A 24,976-nucleotide genomic window follows, 5' to 3' on the forward strand; every position below is an offset into this window, starting at 1 on the left:
CGTCCCTCACCATTTGGGATGGTGGTCTTTCGGCGTAGTAGTCGCTGGGCCCAGTTGCTGAGGCGGTGACGGAGTCTTCGCACGCTCCGGCGCTCTGATGATACTGGAACCTCACAGGCCACGGCGGAGTCCTTGGACGGATGGGCCGCAGCCCCCGGGCTGGGGCAAGCGACAGCGATGTGGGGTGGCGAAGGATAGGCCACCTGCGCAGCTAACTGCTGCGACGGGGAATCCGCGGCAAGCAGTGGCTCGGCCCCTGCTGCGGACCGGGACAGTGGTGGCCGCCGACGGCACTGGGCTTGCCGCGACCACGGGTGCGGGCAGAGCGGCTGTGGGCAGCGGGAGACAGGCCGCCGCCGCGGGTTGGAGTGAGGCGGCAACGGCCACGAATGACCGTTGGCAGACCGCAGCCGCGGGCTGGAAGAAGGCGGCGGCAGACGCTGGTCGACGCGGGGCAGCGGTTCTCGGACGGTCATCTCGGCGCCGTACCACTGATGTCTAGGGGAAGTGTCTCTCCTGTCTCTGGCCTCCTTCCTGGCTCAGGTGAGTCGCTCTGGCTCTCAGTCGCTCCCACGATCTCCTGCTTCTTCTGTCTCGTTCTGCTGACTCATCGTCCCGGGAATTCCCCGCCTCCTTTATACTGGTCCCTCCCCCAGCCTATCTGTCTGTCACAATGGTCCGTCCCCGAACTCTGTCCCCCGGAAAGTTTCCCTCGGAACCCAGGTGACGGTCCCCTTGGTTCTGACCCGGACACTCGACGGGACCTTCTCACCGACAATGGCTCGCAACCCTCTCAGAGCTGAATGTGGCTCGCAACACTCTCAGAGCTGAATGTGGCTCTCAGGGGTAGAAAGGTTGGGGACCTCTGCTCTAGACTATGAAAGCAACCTACATGATGGCCACCTTTTCACCTCTACTGGCCTGGCTAGAGTAAAGGCCCTTTTACATTTAGCGATGCACCAGCGATCCGACCAGCGATCCCACCCGGTCAGGATCGCTGGTGCATCGCTAAATGATCGCTAGTGAGCTTTCATACAGAAAGACCTCACAGCGATTCAGCAGCGACGCAGCGGACGATACTTACCATTCACACACAGCGATCCTGACGTCCTCCCGCCCGCCTCCACGCGTCGCTCGTCTCACAGCAGGAAGTCTCAGCAGGAAGCGCCCGACGAGAAATGGAGCCGGACATTCTCGCGCGATCAGCGATGGACAGCGGGGGAGCCGGTCGGAGGTAAGTATCACACATAGCGATATCGCTAGCAATATCGCTATAACGTCACAAAACCAGTGACGTTTTAGCGATATTGCTAGCGATATCGCTTAGTGTAAAACCCCCTTTATGGTGGCTGCTTAAGAACATTTGCCCCATTTACCTTCCCTATAATTTGACAACAAAGGAATCCAGGTGTCAAAACTATTAAGGACCCAGGTATTTATCTCTAAAATGTTTGCAAGACATCTGATGAAGTCTGCTTTGAACTTAGATAAAAACTTTTTGATTAACATATCCTTTAGGAACTAGAGGCATCTCTCTTCCTCCACTATGAGCCCGTTGTATTTCCAAATTCAAGTCCTTTATTGCAGGCGTCCGATGGGAAATATGTAGTGACATTTCAAGGATCAGTGATTGTTCTGTTCTGTAATTTTTCCACAGTTTTCCAATGATTTATTACTGAACATTTCTATAAAAGATGTAAGATACTCCATTTTCCACCCACATACTCAACACAAAGTGAAAACCCTGAAAAATTATTCTTTACTCACACATTTCTGCTAAGTGAACCTTTTGGGTATGTTACACTTAGCAGCCGAGGCTGCAGAGTTATACATTGCCTCCAAATGTGTCTGTGCTTCACGTAAGAGATCCCCAAAATGGTGCACTGGCTAATTTACATTTTTTGATATATACCTCTATTTTATATTATGTATACCAACCTAAACATGTGGCAGAGCAGTCATAGGTGTGTGTCTGCACGGAAAGCTGCACCCTGCCGGCATGAAGCAGAGGCTGCAACGTTCTGCCCCTTTTTATTATCTGTGTTGCCTGACAAACATGGACATTGTTCAGCCCAGGGATGTATGTACATGTGTAAGACTGAGCGCATGGTGTATGCACATGTGTGGGACTGAGCACATGGGTGTATGCACATGTGTAAGACTGAGCGCATGGTGTATGCACATGTGTAGGACTGAGCACATGGGTGTATGCACATGTGTAGGACTGGGCACATGGGTGTATGCACATGTGTAGGACTGAGCACATGGGTGTATGCACATGTGTAGGACTGGGCACATGGGTGTATGCACATGTGTAGGACTGGGCACATGGGTGTATGCACATGTGTAGGACTGAGCACATGGGTGTATGCACATGTGTAGGACTGGGCACATGGGTGTATGCACATGTGTAGGACTGAGCACATGGGTGTATGCACATGTGTAGGACTGAGCACATGGGTGTATGCACATGTGTAGGACTGAGCACATGGGTGTATGCACATGTGTAGGACTGAGCACATGGGTGTATGTACAAGTTAATCCATAATTGTCCAGCACATCTTATTGATCTGTAAAAAAGTTTATTCAAATCCCCTTAAAAACATGACTGCAGATCAAGACAAAAAGGGATAGCTAGTCTCACATGAGAAAAAAACTTTACGAGTTTCGACCCATATGCGGGTCTTAATCATAATGAGTAAAAAACAAAACTCCTGACTTGATATCCTGCTCAGGAGAGGAAATTATATTTGTGAAACAGCTGATGAGTAATCAGTGTTGGAAACATACCAATCAATGAGGTGCAACACATATAGGAAAGTACATATTATATGAAAATCAGAACTACAGAGCAACATCCCAAAAATTATTTCTGTATATCAAAAAAAAAAATAATAATAACTTAAATCTGTTTTCTTATTCAAATCTAGGGGAGCTCTAGTGTTTAAAGGGAATCTGTCACCCCATTTTCGGCCAATGAGCTGCAGCCACTGCCATCAGGGGCTTATCTACAGCATTCTGTAATGCTGTAGATAAGCCCCCGATGTAACCTGAAGGATAAGAAAAACGAGTTAGATTATACTCACCGGGCGGGGGGGCGCTGGGTGTCGTGGTCCGGTCCGGCGCCTCCCATCTTCTAGAGATGACGTCCTCCTTACTTCTGCCGCGGCGCCTGCGCACTTCATTACTTTAATCTACCCTCAACAGGGCAGATAAAGTACGCCTTGCGGGGGGTGAGTGAGTCTCTAGGCTGATGAATGTAATCAAGCACATGATCGTATATCTGTGTGGACGTATTACCAATAATAGCGTTTTATTATTAGTAGTTTTCCATCCCATTGTGCACATTTAAGACAAATAAACCTGTGTCACCGACCTCCTCATTAAGGTGCTGGGTTTTAAACCTTGGCATTTACTTTTCGTGACTTTTCAACCCCTTTCGTTGAATCTGTGCAATTCCTCCATAGACGTCAGGGCCAACCAGATCTGATCCCACACTTTTGAAGGACCACGTGGTTTGCCTCAATGGTCCATTACTGTAAGGAGTCCAGACGTGGATTTATTGTGGAACCGTTTCCACACAATAGTTTACTTATTTCCAAATGACTTTCCCCTTTATCTCTTTCTGAGGCTAGTTTCACACTTGCTTTTTTTTGCAGCGCGTTTTTCCCGCAAAAAAACGCATTGAAAAAACGCATACAAAAGCATACAACTGCTGCGTTTTTTTTCAAGCATTTTTATGAGCATGCATGAAAAAAACGCAGCGTTTTTATGTGTTTGTATGCGTTTTTAGTGCGTTTTTACCGCGTTTGCGTTTTTTCCAAACATTAGGTGGCCCTCACACTAACCCAAACCATGACTTTACTAACCCTAACCCTGACCCTAACCCTAACCCTGACCCTAACCCTTAACCAAACCATACTTAACCCTAACCCAAACCCTAACTAACCCTGACCCTGACCCTAACCCTTAACCAAACCATACCCTAACCCTAACCCTAACCCTTAACCAAACCATACCCTAACCTTGACCCTGACCCTAACCCTAACCCTTAACCAAACCATACCCTAACCCTAACCCTGACCCTAACCCTAACCCTTAACCAAACCATACCCTAACCCTAACCCTGACCCTAACCCTTAACCAAACCATACCCTGACCCTAACCCTGACCCTAACCCTAACCCTTAACCAAACCATACCCTGATCCTAACCCTAACCCTGACCCTGACCCTAACCCTAACCCTTAACCAAACCATACCCTGATCCTAACCCTAAACCCCCTTAACTAACCCTAACTCTAACCCAAACCCCTAAATTCCATTATCTAAACTAATGGTAAAAAAAAACGCATGTGCAAAAAAACGCATACATAAGCATGCCAATGCGCACATATGCTCACCATAGACTTATAATGGGTGTCTTGCTGCAAAAAAACGCATTGCGCGCGCATGCGTTTTTTTGAGGCAAGTCGGACGCACAAAAAATGCAACAGGTTGCATTTTGTGCGCCCGAGCGCATACCGCAAAAAAACGCATGCGCGGAAAAACGCGTACAAACGCATGTGTATGCGCACATAAGCGCATCCCATGCAAAGTATAGGAAAAAAAAACGCATGCGCTATTTAGCGCTAAAATACCGCGAAAAAAACGCAAATGTGAAACCAGCCTGACAGTGCCAGATTAGGACAGGCTTATTCTCCAGGGCACTTGGGAGATCTGTAAGACTCATATGCTCTTGTACTGTGAAGGACGAAACATCGCAAAGCATTACAGGGCATTCCGACATTTACCTCCGATCTCATCTCTCAATATATCACATGCTGAACAATTAGCAGAAATACAGAAAGTATCTGTCCCTAGGGGATTGGAGAACATTGTGTGCCAGCAATAGCAGGTCATGAAGTCTGGGAATAGAAGGAGATCTGCTCTCTCGTTGATGGCGTGTCCTTGTTTAGGACGCGTAACGTAGACAGTCGTGAGTTTTGATGAGATCATCAGTAAATTGGGGGGGGGGGGGGTTCCATTTGGAAAACAAATTATTGATTGGAAGAAATTATCCCTGTCCTTCAGACGCAGCCCTGGCTCGACAGTCCCCCAGACATGTGTCTATTATTTATGTAGCCCTAATTTGACTGCGGCTTCATGATTTTGCAATAATCTTAAAGGTGACAGGAGGCAGAGAGTTCAGGCAAATAAGTGGTAACAGTTTGGGAACCAACTTAAGTGACACTTATAACCCATATTGGTAGCAGAACAATTTCTGTAAGTCTTCTGTATCAACTACATTCTTATTTTAATAATTAAAACTAGTTTTTTTTTCTGCTGTTTCTACGACCTATGCAGGGAGGGGAGAAGGTGAGCTGTGATCTATAGTGGATGGTGGAATCCGTGGTATCTATATACAGGTTTCAGTTGTCCTTTTTGATTCTGGCTTGTGATGATAATAAGATGGCTACTGATACTTTATATTGTAAAAGTCATCATCTACATTGGATAGAAGTTGGCCGAGCCGGTGGGCTCAGCCAACAATCTAATGGGTGACTTTAAGTGAAGGCAGACTTGTGACTCCTCACAAAGAGCACATTGCGCACTGTCAGGATTCTCTGAAGCTGTCGCCGGGAGTGGGCGGTCTCGTGACCACAAGTATGTGATTTGCATATTTCCTGCCCCATCCCGACTAGATTGAGCGAGCCGGCTCACGTCTAGTTGGCACTTGACTTGTATGCAAATAACATAATTGAGGTCATGCACCCGCCTCCTCTGGCACTCAAGAATCCTGACAGCGCGCACTGGGCACTTTATGAGGATGCATAGAGTGAGTGCAGACTTGTACCCCGAGCCTGGACAGCCCCTTTAATATCCTGCTAGCTGTTCTACACTGTTAAACCAGCAAAACACTTTACATAAAAGTTTTCCAAACTATCGATTTCAGTGGGATCAGCCTATTAACGTGTACAGTACTCCCCGTCGCTGTAAACCTGCATGCTCAGCCCTGCTTGCATGTCTATGTTTGGAATGGGAAACACAAATTGGATCTCCCATTTTTAGCCTTAATTAAATTGACTTTTTTTTTAAATCTGATTCAATGGATCCCTACCGGCCATGAAGGGGCACAGCTTAAAGACGTTTAATGATATAGAGGAAGTAAAATGCCTTTTTATGGCAGCAGATATAAAGTCTGAAAGATCCAAAGAGATTTTTAACTGAAGACATATAATACTGGGGAACAGATGCGTAGACCCAATTAGAGCTTTTTTTTTGTGTGGAGTTATACCCAAGGATAGCGCGCTCAGCACCTAATGGCTGGGAAAGAGTTTCCGAGATGGAATTTAAGTCCGAGAATAAAAAAAAACAAAAAACCTTCAAGCATTGCCCGAGCTGCTGATTGTTATGCACGTCCATGCTTCCTCTGTGTGGTTATGGATGAAGACAAAGAGAATCTAGGTCAGAGCTGAAGAAAGTGGGTGAGCCACTGATCTGTGCAACCGGCAGCACTTGTAGACATCCATCCCCTAGGCATAAAGCTAACAATGCTGAAAGTTTCTGATGTCCCCGCTGTCTGCCTACACACTGTGTGATATGTACACTCTCACTCTACACTCTAATGGGAACTGCATTTGATATAAATCTCAGATCTCTCACATATGAAAGACTTGTAATCTGTTCATCCTGATCTACTTGGTCATGAATCTAATGGCAGAATTCGACAGCTGTCAAAACTACTGTGACCCAGTACAATTAAACATGAAAGCGCCAGGGAGTACAGAAACTTTACATAAAAATGCAGATCTAGATTCAGGGCCAGTGAAAATCCGATTGAACAGTGATGGTGGTTAACACTAGGGACACGGTGTGTTTTTTAAGCCTGATGAAGGACTTTTTAGTGGGTGACATCACTGTAAATCTTTACAAAGTAACTGAACTTTTATGAAAAAAAAAGTATAAATAATGAAAAGTTATGAAACTTTAAGATCACTTTATTTAGGGATTTATCTTCATTCCTGTGAAAAAATAAATTGCATGTAAGTTGTTTCCAAATCCCTGCTTTTCTCCAGTCTATTTCCCTGCCTTCAGCTGCACTGCTATCAGAGCGCACTCATTTGGAGTACAGATGATGACATTGAAAGGATCGGCACCTGTGTCTTCCGACAAGTGTTGGGTTTATCAAAACAATCTCCTGCAGCAGTTGATCCCCAGTTAGTAAGACACAAGTGCTGATCCTTTCACTGCCATCATCTGTACTCCATATGAGAATGTACTGATATCATTAAAGGTGAAGGAGCCCAAATAGACTGGGGAAAATAGGGGTCTGGAAACAACTTACATGTAATTGTTTTTCACAGGAGCACAAATAAATCCCCCTAATAAAGTGTTTTGAAAATTTCATAACTTTTCATGCTGGGCAAAATTACTTTAATAAGTAACTGACCTTTTCTACATTTTTTTAAGACTTGCAGTGATGCCATTCGCTAAAAAGTCCTTCATTACTGTGAAAAAGAAAATACCATGTAAGTGGCTTCCAAACCCCTGCTTTTCCCCCCATCTATTTCCCTGCCTCCAGCTGCATTTATCAGAATGTACTTATTTGGAGTACAGATGATGGTAGTGATGGGTCAGATCAGCATCCGTGTCTCACTAACTCTAGGGGGAAAAGCTGATAGAGAAGATAGTTCTGATATACACAGCACTAATCAGAGGAGACAGGCACTGATCCTTTCACTGCCATCATCAGTACTCCAAATGAATATGTTCTAATCAATGCAGCTAAACAGACTGGGAAAAACAGCAGATTGGAAGCCACTTGCATGTATTTTTTTTTTTTTTTTTTTTTAACAGGAATGAAGAGCAATTCCTTATTAAAGTGATTTGCAAAGTTTTATAAGTTTCCATACTGGACAAAAAGGTGATAAATGCATGATTTCTAGCCGGACCCAAATAAATGTATGTCCCGCTTTCCAGACACTCACCGATTATGAGAACAGGGTGCACAATGTTTGATGAGCGGTATCACGCATGTGTGACCCCACTGCAGTCGACAGTGAATGGAGCAGTGGTCACGCATGCTCGCTGACGCTCCATTCTCACAGTGGACTTTAGGACGCCCTTCTTGACATTTTCAAGGAACTTGAGACCCTTTTATTATCAGGTTCAAATCTGTAGTTCTGTTTAATCTTGCACATTTAAAAAACTGACAATCGGAGAAAATGTAGACCTGCTCGCACATACCCAGACCATAAACCCCCATTTGGATGGGGCAGCCGTTGCACCAAGGTTTTATTACGTTCTGCTATATGTCTACTGTCAAATGTGTTAGTGAATATCCAAAACAATGTTACTCATCTTGTGACATATATTAAAATATCACATGATCTGGTTTTCAATGTCCATTTTTCTCTTCTACAGGATTGCCACATCCACCATACAAATTGAGAGTAGATGAGGTGAAAAGCAGCACGGCAGCAGTGACCTGGAGCCCAGGGTTTGACAACTATTCTCCGCTCCTCGCTTGCACAATGCAGGTAATATTGCAGCTCTCTGAAGCTTCTCTATTAAGGTTGCACTATTTTAAGACTTGGCATTCACAGCTATAAAAGGTTATTCTATGTAAAGGCAACAAGAACCACAATGCTACCACAATGTCACAAGGCCCCACAGTGACCCAAGGCCCCACAGTGACCCAAGGCCCCACAGTGACCCAAGGCCCCACAGTGACCCAAGGCCCCACAGTGACCCAAGGCCCCGCAGTGCCACTAGTCTCCTCAGTGCCACTAGTCCCCACAGTGACCCAAGGCCCCGCAGTGCCACTAGTCTCCTCAGTGCCACTAGTCCCCACAGTGACCCAAGGCCCCGCAGTGCCACTAGTCTCCTCAGTGCCACTAGTCCCCACAGTGACCCAAGGCCCCGCAGTGCCACTAGTCTCCTCAGTGCCACTAGGCTCCACAGTGCCCCAAGGCCCCACAGTACCCCAAGGCCCCACAATTTCCCAAGGCCCCACAGTGATCCAAGGCCCCGCAGTGCCACTAGTCTCCTCAGTGCCACTAGTCCCCACACTGTCACTTGAAGTGCAATCAGTCACAGAAGTCTTAGTCTTTCAAGTCTAAACTATTAATGTAGAAACATGTATTTAATCTTTTTAGGTGGTCTATACCAAGGCATGGGCTCAGCAGGGAGGGTAAAACACATCTGATGAGCCTCTAACCTAGCAATTATAAAGATGCACCATAATTATAGTGGGTATGTGTGCCCACTAGTGATGAGCGATCGTGCTGGGATAAGGTGCTATGCTCGGGTGCTGAGCGAGTGTCTTCAGCGTGCTAGAATAATATGTTTGAGTCCCCGTGGATGCATATCTTGTGGCTGATAGACAGCCACAACACCTGCATGGATTCTCTAACAAACAGGCAATCAGTGTGTGTTGTGGCTGTCGATCAGCCGCGAGACATGCAAGCACAGGGACTCAAACATATTATTTGAGCACGCCAAAAGTCACTTGCTCAGCACCTGAGCATGCTCAGATAACACGTTATCCCAGCACGTTTGCTCACCACTAGTGGGCACCTCATTGGACGACCATGCTGTTGCTGAAAAAAAAAATCAGAATACTAAAACCAATACTCCAGACAGTGACCGGATAGTGGTAGATACCATTTCAGCAAACCAAGTTAGTGACTACAGCACAGTCATAGTGACGCACAGCTGACATTCTTTCTGATGCAGTCGTTCACATTTCCTGCGTTTTCCATATGGCCCAGACCGACATGACAGCTCCTTCTTCCAACCAGGACTCCTCTGCAGATGTTATAATCTAGACACATTTAATTTCTCACATTGCCAGCACTGTTCCCAACCTACAAAAACTTCCCAGACTGATGATACAACAATTTTGAGCCTATTTGTGCCCTATTTGTTCCTATTACTGCACTTGCTCAGTGGCTTAGTAACAGTACTCCAATTAGTGCCCTACAAAGTAATAATGCCCTCCTAGTGCCCTTTAGACAGTACAATTGCTCCCCAGACATTATAAATGCCATCTGTGAGCTCCCCAAAAAAACAAGCGCAAAAAACCCCCCACATTCATGTAATCCCATATTCTCACACATACACAGGAACCGCAAGTGTCCTGGGGCAGGCGGAGTGACGTGGTAACATCATCATGCCCCCTGTGCCGGGATGCTGATACACTTTGTGTGCCCCTTCCTTACTGATACATAAAGTGATATGCAGACTGCAGAATGGAGAGTGGTAGGGCAAGGAGACCACAGCTCACTACTCTGCCACATGGTTTAAAGGGGTTGTCTGGCCGTAGGCAACAAGTCGAAGGCACTCTATGTGACTGCAGACTTGTGAATCCTCACCATTATTATTATTATTATTATTATTATTTATTTATATAGCACCATTGATTCCATGGTGCTGTACATGAGAAGGGGTTACATACAAATTACAGATATCACTTACAGTAAACAAACTTACAATGACAGACTGATATAGAGTGGAGAGAGGACCCTGCCCTTTTGGGCTTACATGCTACAGGATGGTGGGGAAGGAGACAGTAGGTTGGTGGGTTGCAGCAGTTCCGGTGTTTGTTGAGGTGATATCACCGGTAGTGGTGAGAGAGAAGGAGGTAGCGGGGTCATTGCAGGCTGTAGGCTTTCTTGAAGAGGTGGGTTTTCAGGTTCCGTCTGAAGGATCCAAATGTGGTTGATAGTCGGACTTGTTGGGGCAAAGAATTCCAGAGAATAGGGGCTATTCGGGAGAAGTCCTGGAGGCGGTTGGGTGAGGAGCGAATAAGTGTAGAGGAGAGAAGGAGGTCTTAGGAGGACCGGAGATTACGTGAGGGAAGGTATTGGGAGATTAGTTCAGAGACATATGGGGGAGACAGGTTATAGATGGCCTTGTAGGTCAGTATTAGTCATTTGAACTGGATACGCTGAGGGAATGGGAGCCAGTGAAGAGATTTGCAAAGGGGAGAAGCGGAGGAGTAGCGACGAGAGAGATGAATTAGTCGGGCGGCAGAGTTAAGGATGGACTGGAGAGGTGCGAGGGTGTTAGCAGGGAGACCACAGAAAAGGATGTTGCAGTAGTCGAGGCGGGAGATGATGAGGGCATGCACAAGCATTTTAGTAGACTGAGGGTTGAGGAAAGGACGGATTCTGGAAACATTTTTGAGCTGGAGGCAACAGGAGGTTGAAAGCTTGAATGTGCGGTTTGAAGAACAGGGCAGAGTCAAAGGTTACTCCGAGGCAGCGGACTTCTGGTACTGGGGAAAGTGTGATGTCATTAATTGTTATAGCTAGGTCATGTAAAGAAGATCTGTGAGATGGCGGAAAGATGATGAGTTCAGATTTGTCTACATTTAGTTTGAGGAAGCGAAAGGAGAAGAAGGAGGATATGGCTGATAGACACTCTGGGATTCTGGACAGCAGAGAGGTGACGTCTGGGCCAGAGAGGTAGATCTGAGTGTCATCAGCATAAAGGTGGTAGTGGAATCCGTGGGACTTTGAGTTGCCCCAGACCAAGTGTATAGATTGAGAAGAGTAGGGGTCCTAAAACAGAGCCTTGGGGGACTCCAACAGAGAGAGGGTGGGATGAGGAGGTGGTGTGGGAGACGCTGAATGTGCGGTTGGAAAGGTATGAGGAGATCCAGGATAGGGCAAGGCCTTTGATGCCGAAGGAGGAGAGGATCTGTAGTAGGAGGCAGTGGTCAACTGTGTCAAATGCAGCGGACAGGTCTAGAAGCAGGAGTATAGAGTATTGTCCATTTGATTTGGCTGTAAGTAGGTCGTTAGTAATTTTGGTCAGGGCTGTCTCAGTGGAGTGATGGGGGCGGAAACCAGATTGTAGATTGTCAAAGAGCAAGTTAGATGATAGGTGGGAGGAAAGTTCAGCGTGGACATGCTGTTCCAGGAGTTTGGAAGCGAATGGAAGCAATGATATTGGGCGATAACTGGACATAGCGGTTGGGTCGAGGGTTGGCTTTTTAAGGATAGGCGTGATTGTGGCATGCTTGAAAGCAGAAGGGAAGGTACTGGACGTTAGTGATAGGTTGAAGAGGTGGGTTAGGGATGGGATAAGTGAGGTGGTGAGGTTGGGGAGGAGGTGGGATGGGGTCAAGTGCACAGGTTGTGAGGTGCGATTTGGAGAAGAGGCGATTAAGCTCCCCTTCAGTGATGTTGGAGAGTGACGTTATGGGCTTTGGGCATTGGTCTGGTATACAAAGGGGTTGTGGTGGTTGAGTGATGAAGACTTGCCTTGTTTGGTCAATCTTGTTTTTGAAGTGTGGCAAAGTCCTCGGCAGAGATGAGGGAGGTTGGAGGAGGTAGTGGTGGGCGGAGGAGGGAGTTAAAATTTTTGAATAACTGTTTGGGGTTGTAAGATAGGGAAGATACGAGGGTTGTGAAGTAGGCCTGTTTAGCAGAGCGAGAAACGCCAGACACATGACTGCAAGTATGTGATTTACATGCATGCGGTCACATGTTGACTAGACATTCAGGGCCTTGCTCAGTGCAAGTGTATTGAATGAGACCAGACATGTCTAGTTGTAATGAGGCTGGAAGAATGCAAATTGCTTGTGGTCACATGACTGCCTGTTCCTTAGTCGGCACCAGAGAATCCTGACAGCGAGCAGTTTGCGCGATTGAGGATTCACAAGTCTGCAGACTTTTAGCCTAATCCGGACAACCCCTTTTACTGTATTGATGATCGCCCAGAGATCCTTGTGGGCCCACTCTGAGAATGGGCCAAGTCCAATCACACTCTTTGCAGAATGCATAATGAGCCAGCCAGTCTGCAGAGTGGTAACATCACAGAGAAGAATGGCGCTGGTCACTGGGGTAAGGCCGGGATCATACTTGCAAGAAACTTGTATGAGTCTCGCATCTCAATACCCGGCACTCGGGACCAGAGTGTGTGTCTGCAGGTATTTCTATGCAGTTGAGCGCTCCGATCCTGAGTGCCGGGTATTGAGATGCGAGACTCGTGCGAGTTTCTCGCGAATGTGACCCCAGCCTATAATGATTACCCAGGAGGTTAAATTAAATGCATCTCTGGAGTCCCAAGAAAGCTGTGAGTTACCTGCAGGGTGCCTGAATTGTGAAGACTAAACCATTTGTGACACAGAATGCGGATCAATTTCTCTGCGTCATAGTTATGTATCACATAATGCAGAAGGAATTAGTTCTACATTCAGACAAAACGAAGGTAATGTGTTATTTCTCCTCTGAACTAGCTGTGGTTCAGTGGATGAGCTGACTCAGAGATTTATGTTTCTGACTCATGCAGCCATCTTGAGGATAAAAATACTTTTATATTTCACATTGCAACAACCAAAACATCAGCTCCTAAATGTTTTATCTCTTTCGGATTACAAATTCTTCTAACCTAATTCACTAACATAAAACTAAGAGGGTTGTTTAGCCAAACAAAAAGTTTTCTTAAAGTTTTTGTAAATTGATAAAGCATAATAATTTTTATTACTATAATTGGGCTGAGACCCTGAATCCAGCAATGTGTTGCTTACTAGGCTGTGTTTTGTTTTGTTTCAATAAAATTAGTATTTTATCAGCAGGAGATTATCACTGCAGGACTAGGTGTCATGTGCCTCCTAGTCAACTGCTCTGTGTAACCACGCCCCCCACCACTGATTGGCAGCTTTCTGTGTGCACTCTATATTGACATTAAGCTGCCAATTAGTGGTGTGGGCGGGGTTATACACAGCTCAGCATTTAGAGCTCTGCTAGATCTGAAGCAGAGAAAACTGTCATTTGTATCAAAATGACAGCATGTAGACCAGCAAGTGGCACATCCCTGGAATCAGGGTCTCAGTTCCTACATCATAATGCTCTCAGATTACATGGCAAAAACCTGCTGACAGATTCCCTTTAAGCTCTTCCCATTTCTACCTTCTTTCTTTCATCCAATGGTCTCTCTAATCACATGTTCCCTTATGATTCTCCATTCCCATTTTGGAATTGGATTTTCAGTTTCTGTTATATCCTTGACCGGCTTTTTCATATACCTCAGGAAATTTCTACTGAAAAACAAAGTTAAAAAGAATTTCATGGCCTTGTAGGAATTGGACACATCTAATGATTCAGGCAGTGTGGATTAAGGTAGTAAATGGGACTTGGCCACAGACGTGACTTTGCTGTAGTTTCACTGATTCAGCAGGTCACATATCATAAATAGAGGTTCATTGTGCCGTCCTGTGCACTTCTCTCAGTAAACTTCTTATAGGAAATGTGCCATCAGAAAATGGCTGACTTCTCTACATTCTTTTTTTTTTTTTTTTAAACTGAAACCTCTTTGAGCTGCAGTACCAGACATAACCTATGGACAAGAGTGGCACTATTACCTGGAAAGAAATCATACCTCTGACTTTTGTTTTGTTTTCTATTAATAAAAGATCTGAAGAAACACCCCGCCTCCACCCCAAAAAAAAAAGAAAAAAAAAACAACTGAATTGAGTTCGTGTAAACTTCAGCTGTTCTCTAGCTCTATGGTGCTTGTGGACCTACTTTATTTTGAATTGCTCCCTCAGGTCTTTTTTTTTTTTTACAGTGACAAATTAACATTCCACATTTTCCAAAGGTTCACCGCATTCCTGAAATGCCCTGGTCTCCAAAAGCGGATTATCACTTTTACGCTTATTATTATGGCTCACTATTTACTTCCTGCAGTCTTATAATAGGTTTTTCTGCTAAAGCCACGGAGTACAGAATTTAGCCTAAGCAGGAGTGACTTCCATAGCTGTTCCTCTTGATCATTTTTATTATGTTCTGTCAACAGTGACTATTTGATATCTGGTTCATTGATTGATTTAATTCCAACTGAGAAAAATATTTGATTAAAACCCTTCAAGTTGCGCTTTAATTGAGGGCATGTGGTTTAGTACTAAAATGAAGTAATTTTATGACTTGTACCAATTAATTCCCCATTTTACGATGCAGCGACTGAGCACACTATTTTAAGCTGACAGTTTTGTGATTGGCCGTTTAGCTCAAACTACAACTTTCATATGCATCATTTAAAGCCTATGGACTCCTGTGACATTAATGGTTACGTTTAGTTAATAAAATTGCATTAACTTTGTCTCCAATCATTCATTTTCAGACCCATTAATTGTTTGCAACCTGATCCAAGTTTCAGATTTTCTCCTTATAGGATCGTCCCTCCCAGTAATATAGGCTGGGTATAAGGTCTTTGTGTTTCCTGCTGTCTTTAGTTCAAACACCAGCACAGCTTATATCCTTAACCTATTTCTTCTTCTTTGTGCATTTCTCTTTATCTGTAGTGGGGGGGGGGGGATTTCTACCCTCTCTGAGACTGTAGATAATTTCCTCTCTCTGCTCTTGGGAACTGTGTACAGCCCCCTTACCTTCCTGAACACTGAGAGAAGAAGGCAGGGGAGCAGAAACTTGTATCAGTTTTGCAAAAGTATTCAGATTCTTTACAGCAGCAAAATAGTAGAACATTTTTAGTCAAGACTATTTATGAAGTTACGTACCTTTACATTTAGGAAGCAAATGAACCATTAAAAATAAATCTGTACCTAGCCTTTAAGGCTCACTTAGATTTATACCCTCAACAAGTGCTAAGTGCCTGACAGTTTGCATTTTGTCATCAGGACATCCAGGTAATAGAAGGAGATGTGCTGTTGACAACAATGTTTTGCTGGAGAATAAGTATGTGCACACTTTGCGGATGTGTTGCAGATCCACAGCGGTTTTTCTGCATGGAAATGCACCAAATCTGCAAAGGATTGCTCAAGCAATGTTAATCAATGGGAATCTAGAATTGGTGTGCACATGCTGCTAAAAATTCCATCCTAGTTCTCAGCATTTTATTTTCCGCAGCATGTCAATTCTTTTTGCGGATCTGCAGCGTTTCTGCACCCATTGACTTACATTGAGTCAGTCAAATCCGCAGCTAAACCGCAGGTGTAAAAAGGTTTGCAGATTTGCTGTGGATTTGCTTGCCAAAAATGCTTCAGAAAGGAAGGAGGAAGAGTGTGTGGGCGGAGAATATGTCTGTGCCTGTCTGTGTCTGTCTGCGGGTGTCTGTGTGTGTGTGTGTGTGTAGCCAGGCATTGTCTGATGGGACTACTACTCCCATCCGGCTATGTCTGCTGTCACATATAACAGTGACAGCATGAGCCGATGATGGGACAGTAGTCCCATCATCCGGCGCCTGTGTTCAATTGTAAAACATAAAAAAATTCATGCTCATCAAATACCTAATCACCAACGCCTGCGTCTCCTGCAACAAAAATAAAATAATAAACCAACATATACTCCCTGTCCGCCATAGTCCAGGTAATCCAGATTGTCCCACGACGATTTCATGTGTAGAACAGTTACATCTGGAGATGTGACTGCTCTACCTGGCCTCCAGTGATACACTGACAGGAGGTGATCCCTCCCATAGTGTATCGCTGCGTCGCCGTGAGAGTTCACCAGAGTTCATCAGCTAATCAGCTTCGGTACTCACTTGCGGCACCGATGTGACTGTTCTACATGTGTGATCATTGTGGGACACTCAGTAAATGGACTACGTCGGACAGGAAGTATTTATGTTGGTTTATTATTTTATTTTTGTTGCATGAGATCAAGGGATTCGGGGATTAGGCGATGCAGTAAGTATGGTAAATTAAGATTCAATAAAGGAGTCTGTTTGATTATTTCAATTAAAGGACTTTATTCTGACTGTGTCTTTATTTACCATATAACTATAGGATTAGTATGGATGGATAGGTGTGGCGCCCCCAGGAGTATGGTCACCACAATGGCATTGCCTTCCTCCTGGGAGGGTGATGTCATACTTGGAAGCAATGAAGGGTCTCTCTCGCAGTTAACCTATACATGCAACACAGTTCCACTCCAGGCCAGCAGGGGGGACTCTGAACCGGAATTAAGGGGAGGAGTGCTCTCTGAGGGCAAGAGGGAGGAGTGGTTAGTTAGTGTGAGGAGGGTGAAGTGTGCAGACGTGGAGAAGAAGCAAGGAGTATTGAGCAGAGAGGAAAGGCTCATCTCCAGTGAGAGCGCATGAACTGGAGCCTGGTCTCCACGGTTGTATGGATACTAATGGTCCTGCAACAGACACCAGAGGAGTAGGAGGCTGTAAATGCACTACCTCCATCTAAGGCTACATTCACGCTTGCGTTTTTTTGCTGCGCGTTTTTTGCGCACACAAACGCATGAAAAAAACACATCATGCATTTGTGTGCATTTTTGGCGGGTTTTGGTGCATTTTTTAAAAAAGCGCATGCTTTTTTTGCACATACGTGCGCATTACAATGCGCACGTATGCGCACCCATACACTTTAATGGGTGTTTTGCTGTAAAAAACCGCATTGCTTGGGCATGCGTTTTTTTGGGGCAAGTCGGACGCACAAAAAATGCAACAGGATGCATTTTATGCGCCCGAGCGCACACTGCAAAAAAACACATGCGCATACAAACGTGTACGTGCGCACCCATGTTAAAGTATAGGGGAAAAAACCATGCTTTTTTTGCGCTAAAAAGCAGCACAAAAAAACGCAAGTGTGAAACCAGCCTAAAGGCCCTTTTACATTTAGCGATGCACCAGCGATCCGACCCGGTCAGGATCGCTGGTGCATCGCTAAATGATCGCTAGTGAGCTTTCATACAGAAAGATCTCACAGCGATGCAGCAGCGACGCAGCGCACGATACTTACCATTCACACACAGCGATCCTGCGTCCTCCCGCCCGCCTCCACGCGTCGCTGGACGTCACAGCAGGAAGTCTCAGCAGGAAGCGCCCGACGAGAAATGGAGCCGGACATTCTCGCGCGATCAGCGATGGACAGCGGGGGAGCCGGTCGTTGGTAAGTATCACACATAGCGATATCGCTAGCAATATCGCTATAACGTCACAAAACCGGTGACGTTTTAGCGATATTGCTAGCGATATTGCTTAGTGTAAAACCCCCTTAAGACTCGGAGGCACAACCACACGGTGTGAGCCAAGAGTGGAATAGAGGCTACAGCTGTCTGCCATATGAGGTATTCAGAGAAACGATAATAAGGAGGAACTTCAGTGTAACTCAGTACTAGGAGTACTTCACTCAAATAAACACTAGGAAGGAGACTGCACAGCCCATCTGCTGAGAGAGAATTCCTGAGTTGCTTCCAGGCTAGCCTGCTCCAGTACCATCTGTAATCAGGACCCTGGACTGCATTTATCAAGTAAAGGTACAGAAATTGCACCCCGCTGTGTCTTTGTCTGCTTCCTACCCTTACGGCACCACTACATCCCCGTGCCAACCACTTCTACACTGCCCTGGGACTACAGCTTCACCTGTGGGGAGCATTTACATCTTTGCTGCACCATACCATCAGTCCCAGCGGATCTGCATGCAGCGTCGGCTTAACACCTCCCTTGCCGAACACCACAGGTGGCATCACGAACTATTCATTTAATCAATTATATTCCACCATTCAATCTCCCTATTACTTGGGCGCCCAGGGCCACGGACCGGGTCACTGCTGCTGTGACACATCCCGCCGATACCGGCCCGGTACCGAGTACCCCACAGCCCTGGGAGGGCGACCCATAGGTGTCTTATTGACTCTTCTCCATTACTAAGGCTTGATGTTATCGGACAATACAAAGGTGACATCAACCCCACAAATACAGTATTACCCCACTTGCCACCGCAACAGGGCAAGTGGGAAGAGCAAGGCCAAGTGCCAGAATTGGTGAATCTATGAGATGCGCCATTTCTGGGGCAGCTGAGAGCTGATGTTTTTAGCCTGAGGGTTGCCAATACACATGGCCCCTTCCCAGGATATTAATATCAGCCCGCAGCTGTGTGCCTAGCCTTTGAAGGTTCAATTTTATAGGGATACCTGTTGTGAATTCGCTTTCTGGCCTACCTCTGGTTTCTAGTGAAGGTAGTGGAGCTGGTTATATTGATAGAGGGGTCGCAAGTTCTCTTCCCAGGCTCCCTCTGGTGGTTACTGGAGGTAATGGAGCTGATCTAATTAACAGAGGCCTGCCACCTGATAATGAGGAGGATGACTGGAGATCTGGAGTTTCTGACTGGATTTAAGACAGCCGACTCCCTCTATCCCTGCTGGTGATTTTTCCTGCCTCCTGAGGTCTTTGTTTCCAGCTCAGTCCCTGCATGCTCAAACTAAGTGTTCTTTTGCTATTGTTCACATTTGATTTGGTTTTGTCTATTTCAGCTTTGTGTGGTCAGCCAGCCCCGGCTGGGGCTGTGCTGAATTTCCATCCGTTTGTTACTGTTTGTGCCAGTTTGTTTTTGTCCCTTATTAGATTGGCCTCTTTTTGCTCTGCTTTCAGAATATACCAGAGTGCTGATATAGTGGGCGAAGTCTAGTGACTTCAGTATTTTTCTAGCAGACGTGTTGGGCATTTTTTGCGTGATTGCAGACAGAGTCTTTCCTTTCCTGTCCTGTCTAGTGTGGGCTCCATCGTTTACTCAGTCTATTTTCCTACCTGCATTTGTGTTTTCATCTTGTCTCACCGACAATATATGTTTGGGGGCTATCTATTTCTTTGGGGTCTGCTCTGGGGCAGTTTAGATTTCCCCTTTCTTGCTTTAGGCTTATTTAGTTCTCCGGCTGTGTCGAGGCGTCTAGGATCATCATAAGTACGCTTCACGGCTACTGCTAGTTGTGTGGATAGGATCAGGGGTCTGCAATCCGCATAGTTACCAACCTCTCTGGTTTTCTGTGGCTTAGCTTGGTCTTGCTTTCCTCCTCGGTGACCCAATCATAACAGATACCCATGTCAATTTTTTTTCTGGGGTTCGCCTGTAAACTAGCCAGTAAAGGCTAAGCAAACATCCGGGGGCTGATATTAATAGCCTGGGAATCTTTCTGGCTATTGGCTCCTCCCCAGAATATTAACATCGGCCCTCAGCTTTCCCTCTGCTGGTTCTGAAAATTGCGTGGGAGCCCACGCAATTTTTTTTTAAATTTTTTGAAAAATATACAGATATTGCGTTTCACGCAAATTTTGTGTGTCCCTTATTTAACTCTTTTATGTACCATTTTATTAATGAGGGTATCTGGTTGATTTTATATATAATATTATATACACACACTGTCCGTAAAGTCATGGTGCACTTTTGACCAGTTACTGGAAAGCAACAAAAGACGATAGAAATGTGAAATCTGCTCCAAATAAAAGAAAACCTCTCCCAGTTTCATACGTATTGAGTGCAGTTCGATGAGGGCTCCATTTGTTGCCTAAACACATCCAAACGATAGTGAAGTTCTTGCTACACACGGGTAAGTATGTCTGGTGTAACAGCGTGAATAACGTCAGTGACTCTGTCTTTGGTGTTATGTCATCATCTGCGCATGTGCACATGCTTCCACATCATCCTACAGAAACTGGGAGGGTTTTCCTTTTATTTGGTGCAGTTTTCACATTTCTATCGTCTTTTGTTGCTTTCCTGTGACTGGTCAAAAGTGCACCATGACTTTACAGACACACACACACATATATATATATATATATATATATATATATATATATATATATATACAGGGTGGGCCATTTATAAAGTTGGATCAAAAATGGCCCCATGGTCACCACCCATCTTGAGAAGTTTTCCCCCTCCCATATACTAATGTGCCACAAACAGGAAGTTGATATCACCAACCATTCCCATTTTATTTAGGTGTATCCTGTAACAACCCTGCTGGCATCACTGCATGGCCTCCCATTTCCCACACACCAACTTACTTTCTGCTTCAAGCCATGCTGTGAACTCTGTCTGTTGCCAGCCCTGAGCTCCAGGTGGTATGCCTCTTGTTTTCCTGCTTGCTCTCCATGTTTCCTGACTGTGTGTATAGGGGGGCGGCGCCTGAACTCTCTGGTTCTTATGCAGTCAGGGTGCACCTGTGTAATATGTCCCTTACCAATCACCTAGAGCCCTTGACTATTTAGTTTCGCCACACCCACTGACCTTTGCCTGAGCAATGTCTAAACTCAGTTAGCTCCTTGCTGCTGAGCTAGCCAGGCCCTGTCCTATGTCTTGCCTTCTCTGAAGGCTCTTATTGCGTATTCCTGTGTCTTGGTACCTTGCTTAGTACGTCTCTGTCCCCCTGCCAGGAGGCAGAATATCCTGGTCCTTGTGTCTTTGTCCCTGTGTCTCTGTCTGAACTCAGTCTTACCTCTGTCTGTCAGTCTCCTTGTCTGTGGTTCCTTCTCTGCTGTGTCTTTCCTTGTGTCCTCCCTAACAGAGGCCTGCACGGCTCCCTGGCGGCTCTGTCCGCACGGCTCCCTGGCGGCTCTGTCCGCACGGCTCCCTGGCGGCTCTGTCCGCACGGCTCCCTGGCCGCTGTGCCCGCACGGCTCCCTGGCCGCTGTTCCCGCACGGCTCCCTGGCCGCTCTGCCTGCCCGGCTCCCTTGTAGTCCAGCCTACTCCGCACCTCCTGTGTGAACAGGTCCAAACCTGTTCCTTCATATTCCACTCCTTCCTGCCTATAGCCATACCTGCACCTCCTGTGTGAACAGGTCCAAACCTGTCTCTCATATTCCACTCCTGCTTGACCAGTGTCTCCAAGCCGTGCCCGCCGTGCCCAGTGTCTCCAAGCCGTGCCCAATGTCTCCAAGCCGTGCCCGCTTGCCCAGTGTCTCCAAGCCGTGCCCAATGTCTCCAAGCCGTGCCCGCTTGCCCAGTGTCTCCAAGCCGTGCCCAATGTCTCCAAGCCATGCCCGCTTGCCCAGTGTCTCCAAGCCGTGTCCAGTGTCTCCAAGCCGTGCCCGCTTGCCCAGTGTCTCCAAGCCGTGCCCGCTTGCCCAGTGTCTCCAAGCCGTGCCCGCTTGCCCAGTGTCTCCAAGCTACGCCTGCTTGCCCAGTGTCTCAGCCGTGCCTGTCGTGTCTACCTGCCTGCCAGTCTATAGCACTGATCTCCAGAAGCATTTGTGATCGTAATGGGGGACTTTAACAAAGGAAAACTCAACCTGGATCTCCCCAAATTTACTCAACATATAAACTGCTTCACGAGAGAGAACAATACGCTTGATCACTGCTATACAGTCATAAAAGGGGCCTACAGGGCAGTGAGGAGAGCAGCAGTGGGCTTTTCAGATCATTGTCTAATTCATTTAATTCCAGCCTACAGGCAAAGGTTGAAAACATCCAAACCTACAGTTTATACAAAGAAGTCATGGTCTGAGGAGGCAAAATTGCAACTACAAGCATGCTTTGAATGCACGGACAGGGAGGTATTCCAGGAAACATGCTCGGGTATGGATGAATGGGTTGATGCAGTGTCCTCATATATCCGTTTTTGTGAGGGCACGCTTATTCCATCCAAATCTGTCCACTTTCGGGGAAACAACAAGCCGTGGTTTACCAATAAAGTCAGGTTGATCCGTAAGAGAAAAGAGGAGGCTTATAAAGCAGGCGATATTACTGAATTCAAGGAACTTAGGAACTCGCTATCTAAAGAGATCAAGTTAGCCAAACACGAGTATGCAAAGAATCTGGAGGACAGGTTCTCATCGAAAGATACTAGATCTGCATGGAGAGGATTAAGAGAGGTCACCAATTATAAAAGCCACCCCACTATAGTGAACCCCAGCAGAAGTCTGGCAGCAGAGTTAAATGAATTCTACTGCAGATTTGAGGCAAGCTCTACACACAGTGGCTATTCATCTCTAAGCTCCTCAGTCTGTTCATATAAAGTCCATTCATTGTGCAACACCCAAGTAGTGATCTCCGAGGCAGAGGTAATACGCATCCTGAAGGGACTTAAGGTCAAAAAGGCACCTGGCCCTGATGGTGTATCTCCAATGTGTCTGAAAGTATGTGCTACCCAGCTTGCCCCTATACTGACAAATATATACAATGTGTCACTGAAAGAGTGCGTTGTACCTCAGTGTTGGAAAAGTTCCACAATTATCCCTGTCCCCAAGAAAGTGGGATCTTCTGAGTTGAACGACTATAGACCAGTAGCACTCACATCTGTAGCTATGAAAGTCTTCGAAAGAATTATGATGTCCCACCTGATAAAATTCATGCAGAAGCTATGGGACCCGCTTCAGTTTGCCTATAAGGAGAATCGTTCGGCAAACGACACTGTCAATCTGGCACTGCAGTATATTTTGGATCATACAGATGAACTGCACTCATATGTCCGGATTCTTTTCATGGACTTTAGCTCAGCGTTCAATACCATTGATCCAAATTTACTTCATAAGAAAATGGTAGCTCTTGGAGTCCCTCTCAACTTATGCTTGTGGATTTATAACTTCCTGACAGCCAGGATACAGAGTGTAAAAGTTGGACCATTCACTTCGGACACCTTGGTCACAAACATCGGGGCACCTCAGGGGTGTGTTTTGTCCCCGTTACTGTTTTCTCTCTATACGAATGATTGCATCTCTTCAGCAGACTCAGTAAAAATCTTGAAATTTGCTGATGATATGACACTGATTGGTCTCATCAGGGGAAATGCTGAAGACTTGTATCGGAGTGAGGTGAAAAGAATATGTGACTGGTGTAAAGCCAATAATCTTGTACTCAACACTAAAAAAAACTGCTGAGATGGTTGTGGATTTTAGGAAAGATCAACATGAGATACTTCCAATCTACATCCATGACAAAGTGGTTCTTAGGGTCACAGAGACCAAATTCCTTGGTGTTATCATCTCTCATGATCTTAAATGGGGGAAAAACGTGGATGCTGTTATAAGAAAAGCACAACAGAGGATGTTCTTCCTGCGTCAGCTGAAAAGATATGGTTTGTCTAAGAATCTGCTGATCTTATTCTTTAATGCTGTCATCCGATTTGTGATTTGTTCCTCTCTGATAGTCTGGTATGGGGGAGCCACTGCGCATGACAAACTCCGCTTACAAAGGACTTTCAGAACAGCAGAGAGAATTATAGGTTCCCCCCTGCCTAAAATCCAGGATCTTTATGATAAGAGTATTCGATCCCACACATTGAAAATTTCATCCGATCCCTCTCACCCGGGACACTCCTCATTCCAACTACTCCCTTCAGGACGTCGCTTCAGAGTCCCCAAATGCAGCACCAACCGCCATATGAACAGCTTCTATCCACTCTCTGTTCAACAATTAAATCGTCATGTGTAGACTATATACTGTATTTGTCTTGTTAGATGTTACTTGTTGTATCTGTTATATATTATGTTGCCTCTTTGCCACAAAGAATTTCTTGTATATATGTAATATGTACTTGGCGATAATAAATTTGATTGATTGACTTGTCCCCGAGTGGGATCAGCAGCGCCAGACACCACCCTGGAGTGGCACCCGACAGCTCCCTGCCGCACAAGCCTGACCTCACCATCAGAGGCTTCAGTGAAGACCGAGGTAGCTGTCGTAGTCACGCCCCTTCCAGGGTAGTCTGGTTTGTGGCACAGTGGGGCCACAAACCCCCGGCTCGCGCCATTCAGCCAAGGCACGAGTGTGACAGTTTGCTCAGGCCATGGTCCCCGCTGAGTCCCATGTCCTTTCGCTCTCGGAACAAGATGAGCTTTTTTGCCAGTATGGGCAACCAAATAAATTTACCCTGTCTGAAGCTCAATCCTTCACTGCTCCACCCACTATTGTGGTCTCCAATAGACTGTTTGCTCAACTAGGCTCCCTGGCCGCTCTGTCCGCACGGCTCCCTGGCCGCTCTGTCCGCACGGCTCCCTGGCCGCTCTTTCCGCACGGCTCCCTGGCCGCTCTGCCCGCACGGCTCCCTGGCCGCTCTGCCCGCACGGCTCCCTGGCCGCTCTGCCCGCACGGCTCCCTGGCCGCTCTGCCCGCACGGCTCCCTGGCCGCTCTGCCCGCATGGCTCCCTGGCCGCTCTGCCTGCCCGGCTCCCTTGCAGTCCAGCCTACTCCGCACCTCCTGTGCGAACAGGTCCAAACCTGGTCCTTCATATTCCACTCCTTCCTGCCTATTTCCATACCTGCACCTCCTGTGTGAACAGGTCCAAACCTGTCTCTCATATTC

General features: G+C 46.2%; 1 protein-coding gene across 1 annotated transcript in view; it reads left to right on the forward strand.

Annotated features, from left to right (window-relative positions):
• Nucleotides 1-24,976, forward strand: part of TYRO3 (TYRO3 protein tyrosine kinase) — a 239,960-nt gene that overhangs the window by 99,392 nt on the left and 115,592 nt on the right. Inside the window, exon 6 of the mRNA XM_073586473.1 lies at nt 8,405-8,520. Coding sequence (XP_073442574.1) covers nt 8,405-8,520 — 116 coding nt within the window. The remainder of the gene's footprint in view (nt 1-8,404; nt 8,521-24,976) is intronic.

The sequence above is a fragment of the Dendrobates tinctorius genome, unplaced genomic scaffold, assembly GCF_039654945.1.
Source record: "Dendrobates tinctorius isolate UK_male_01 unplaced genomic scaffold, ASM3965494v1 ptg000010l, whole genome shotgun sequence".
Lineage (NCBI taxonomy): Eukaryota > Metazoa > Chordata > Amphibia > Anura > Dendrobatidae > Dendrobates > Dendrobates tinctorius.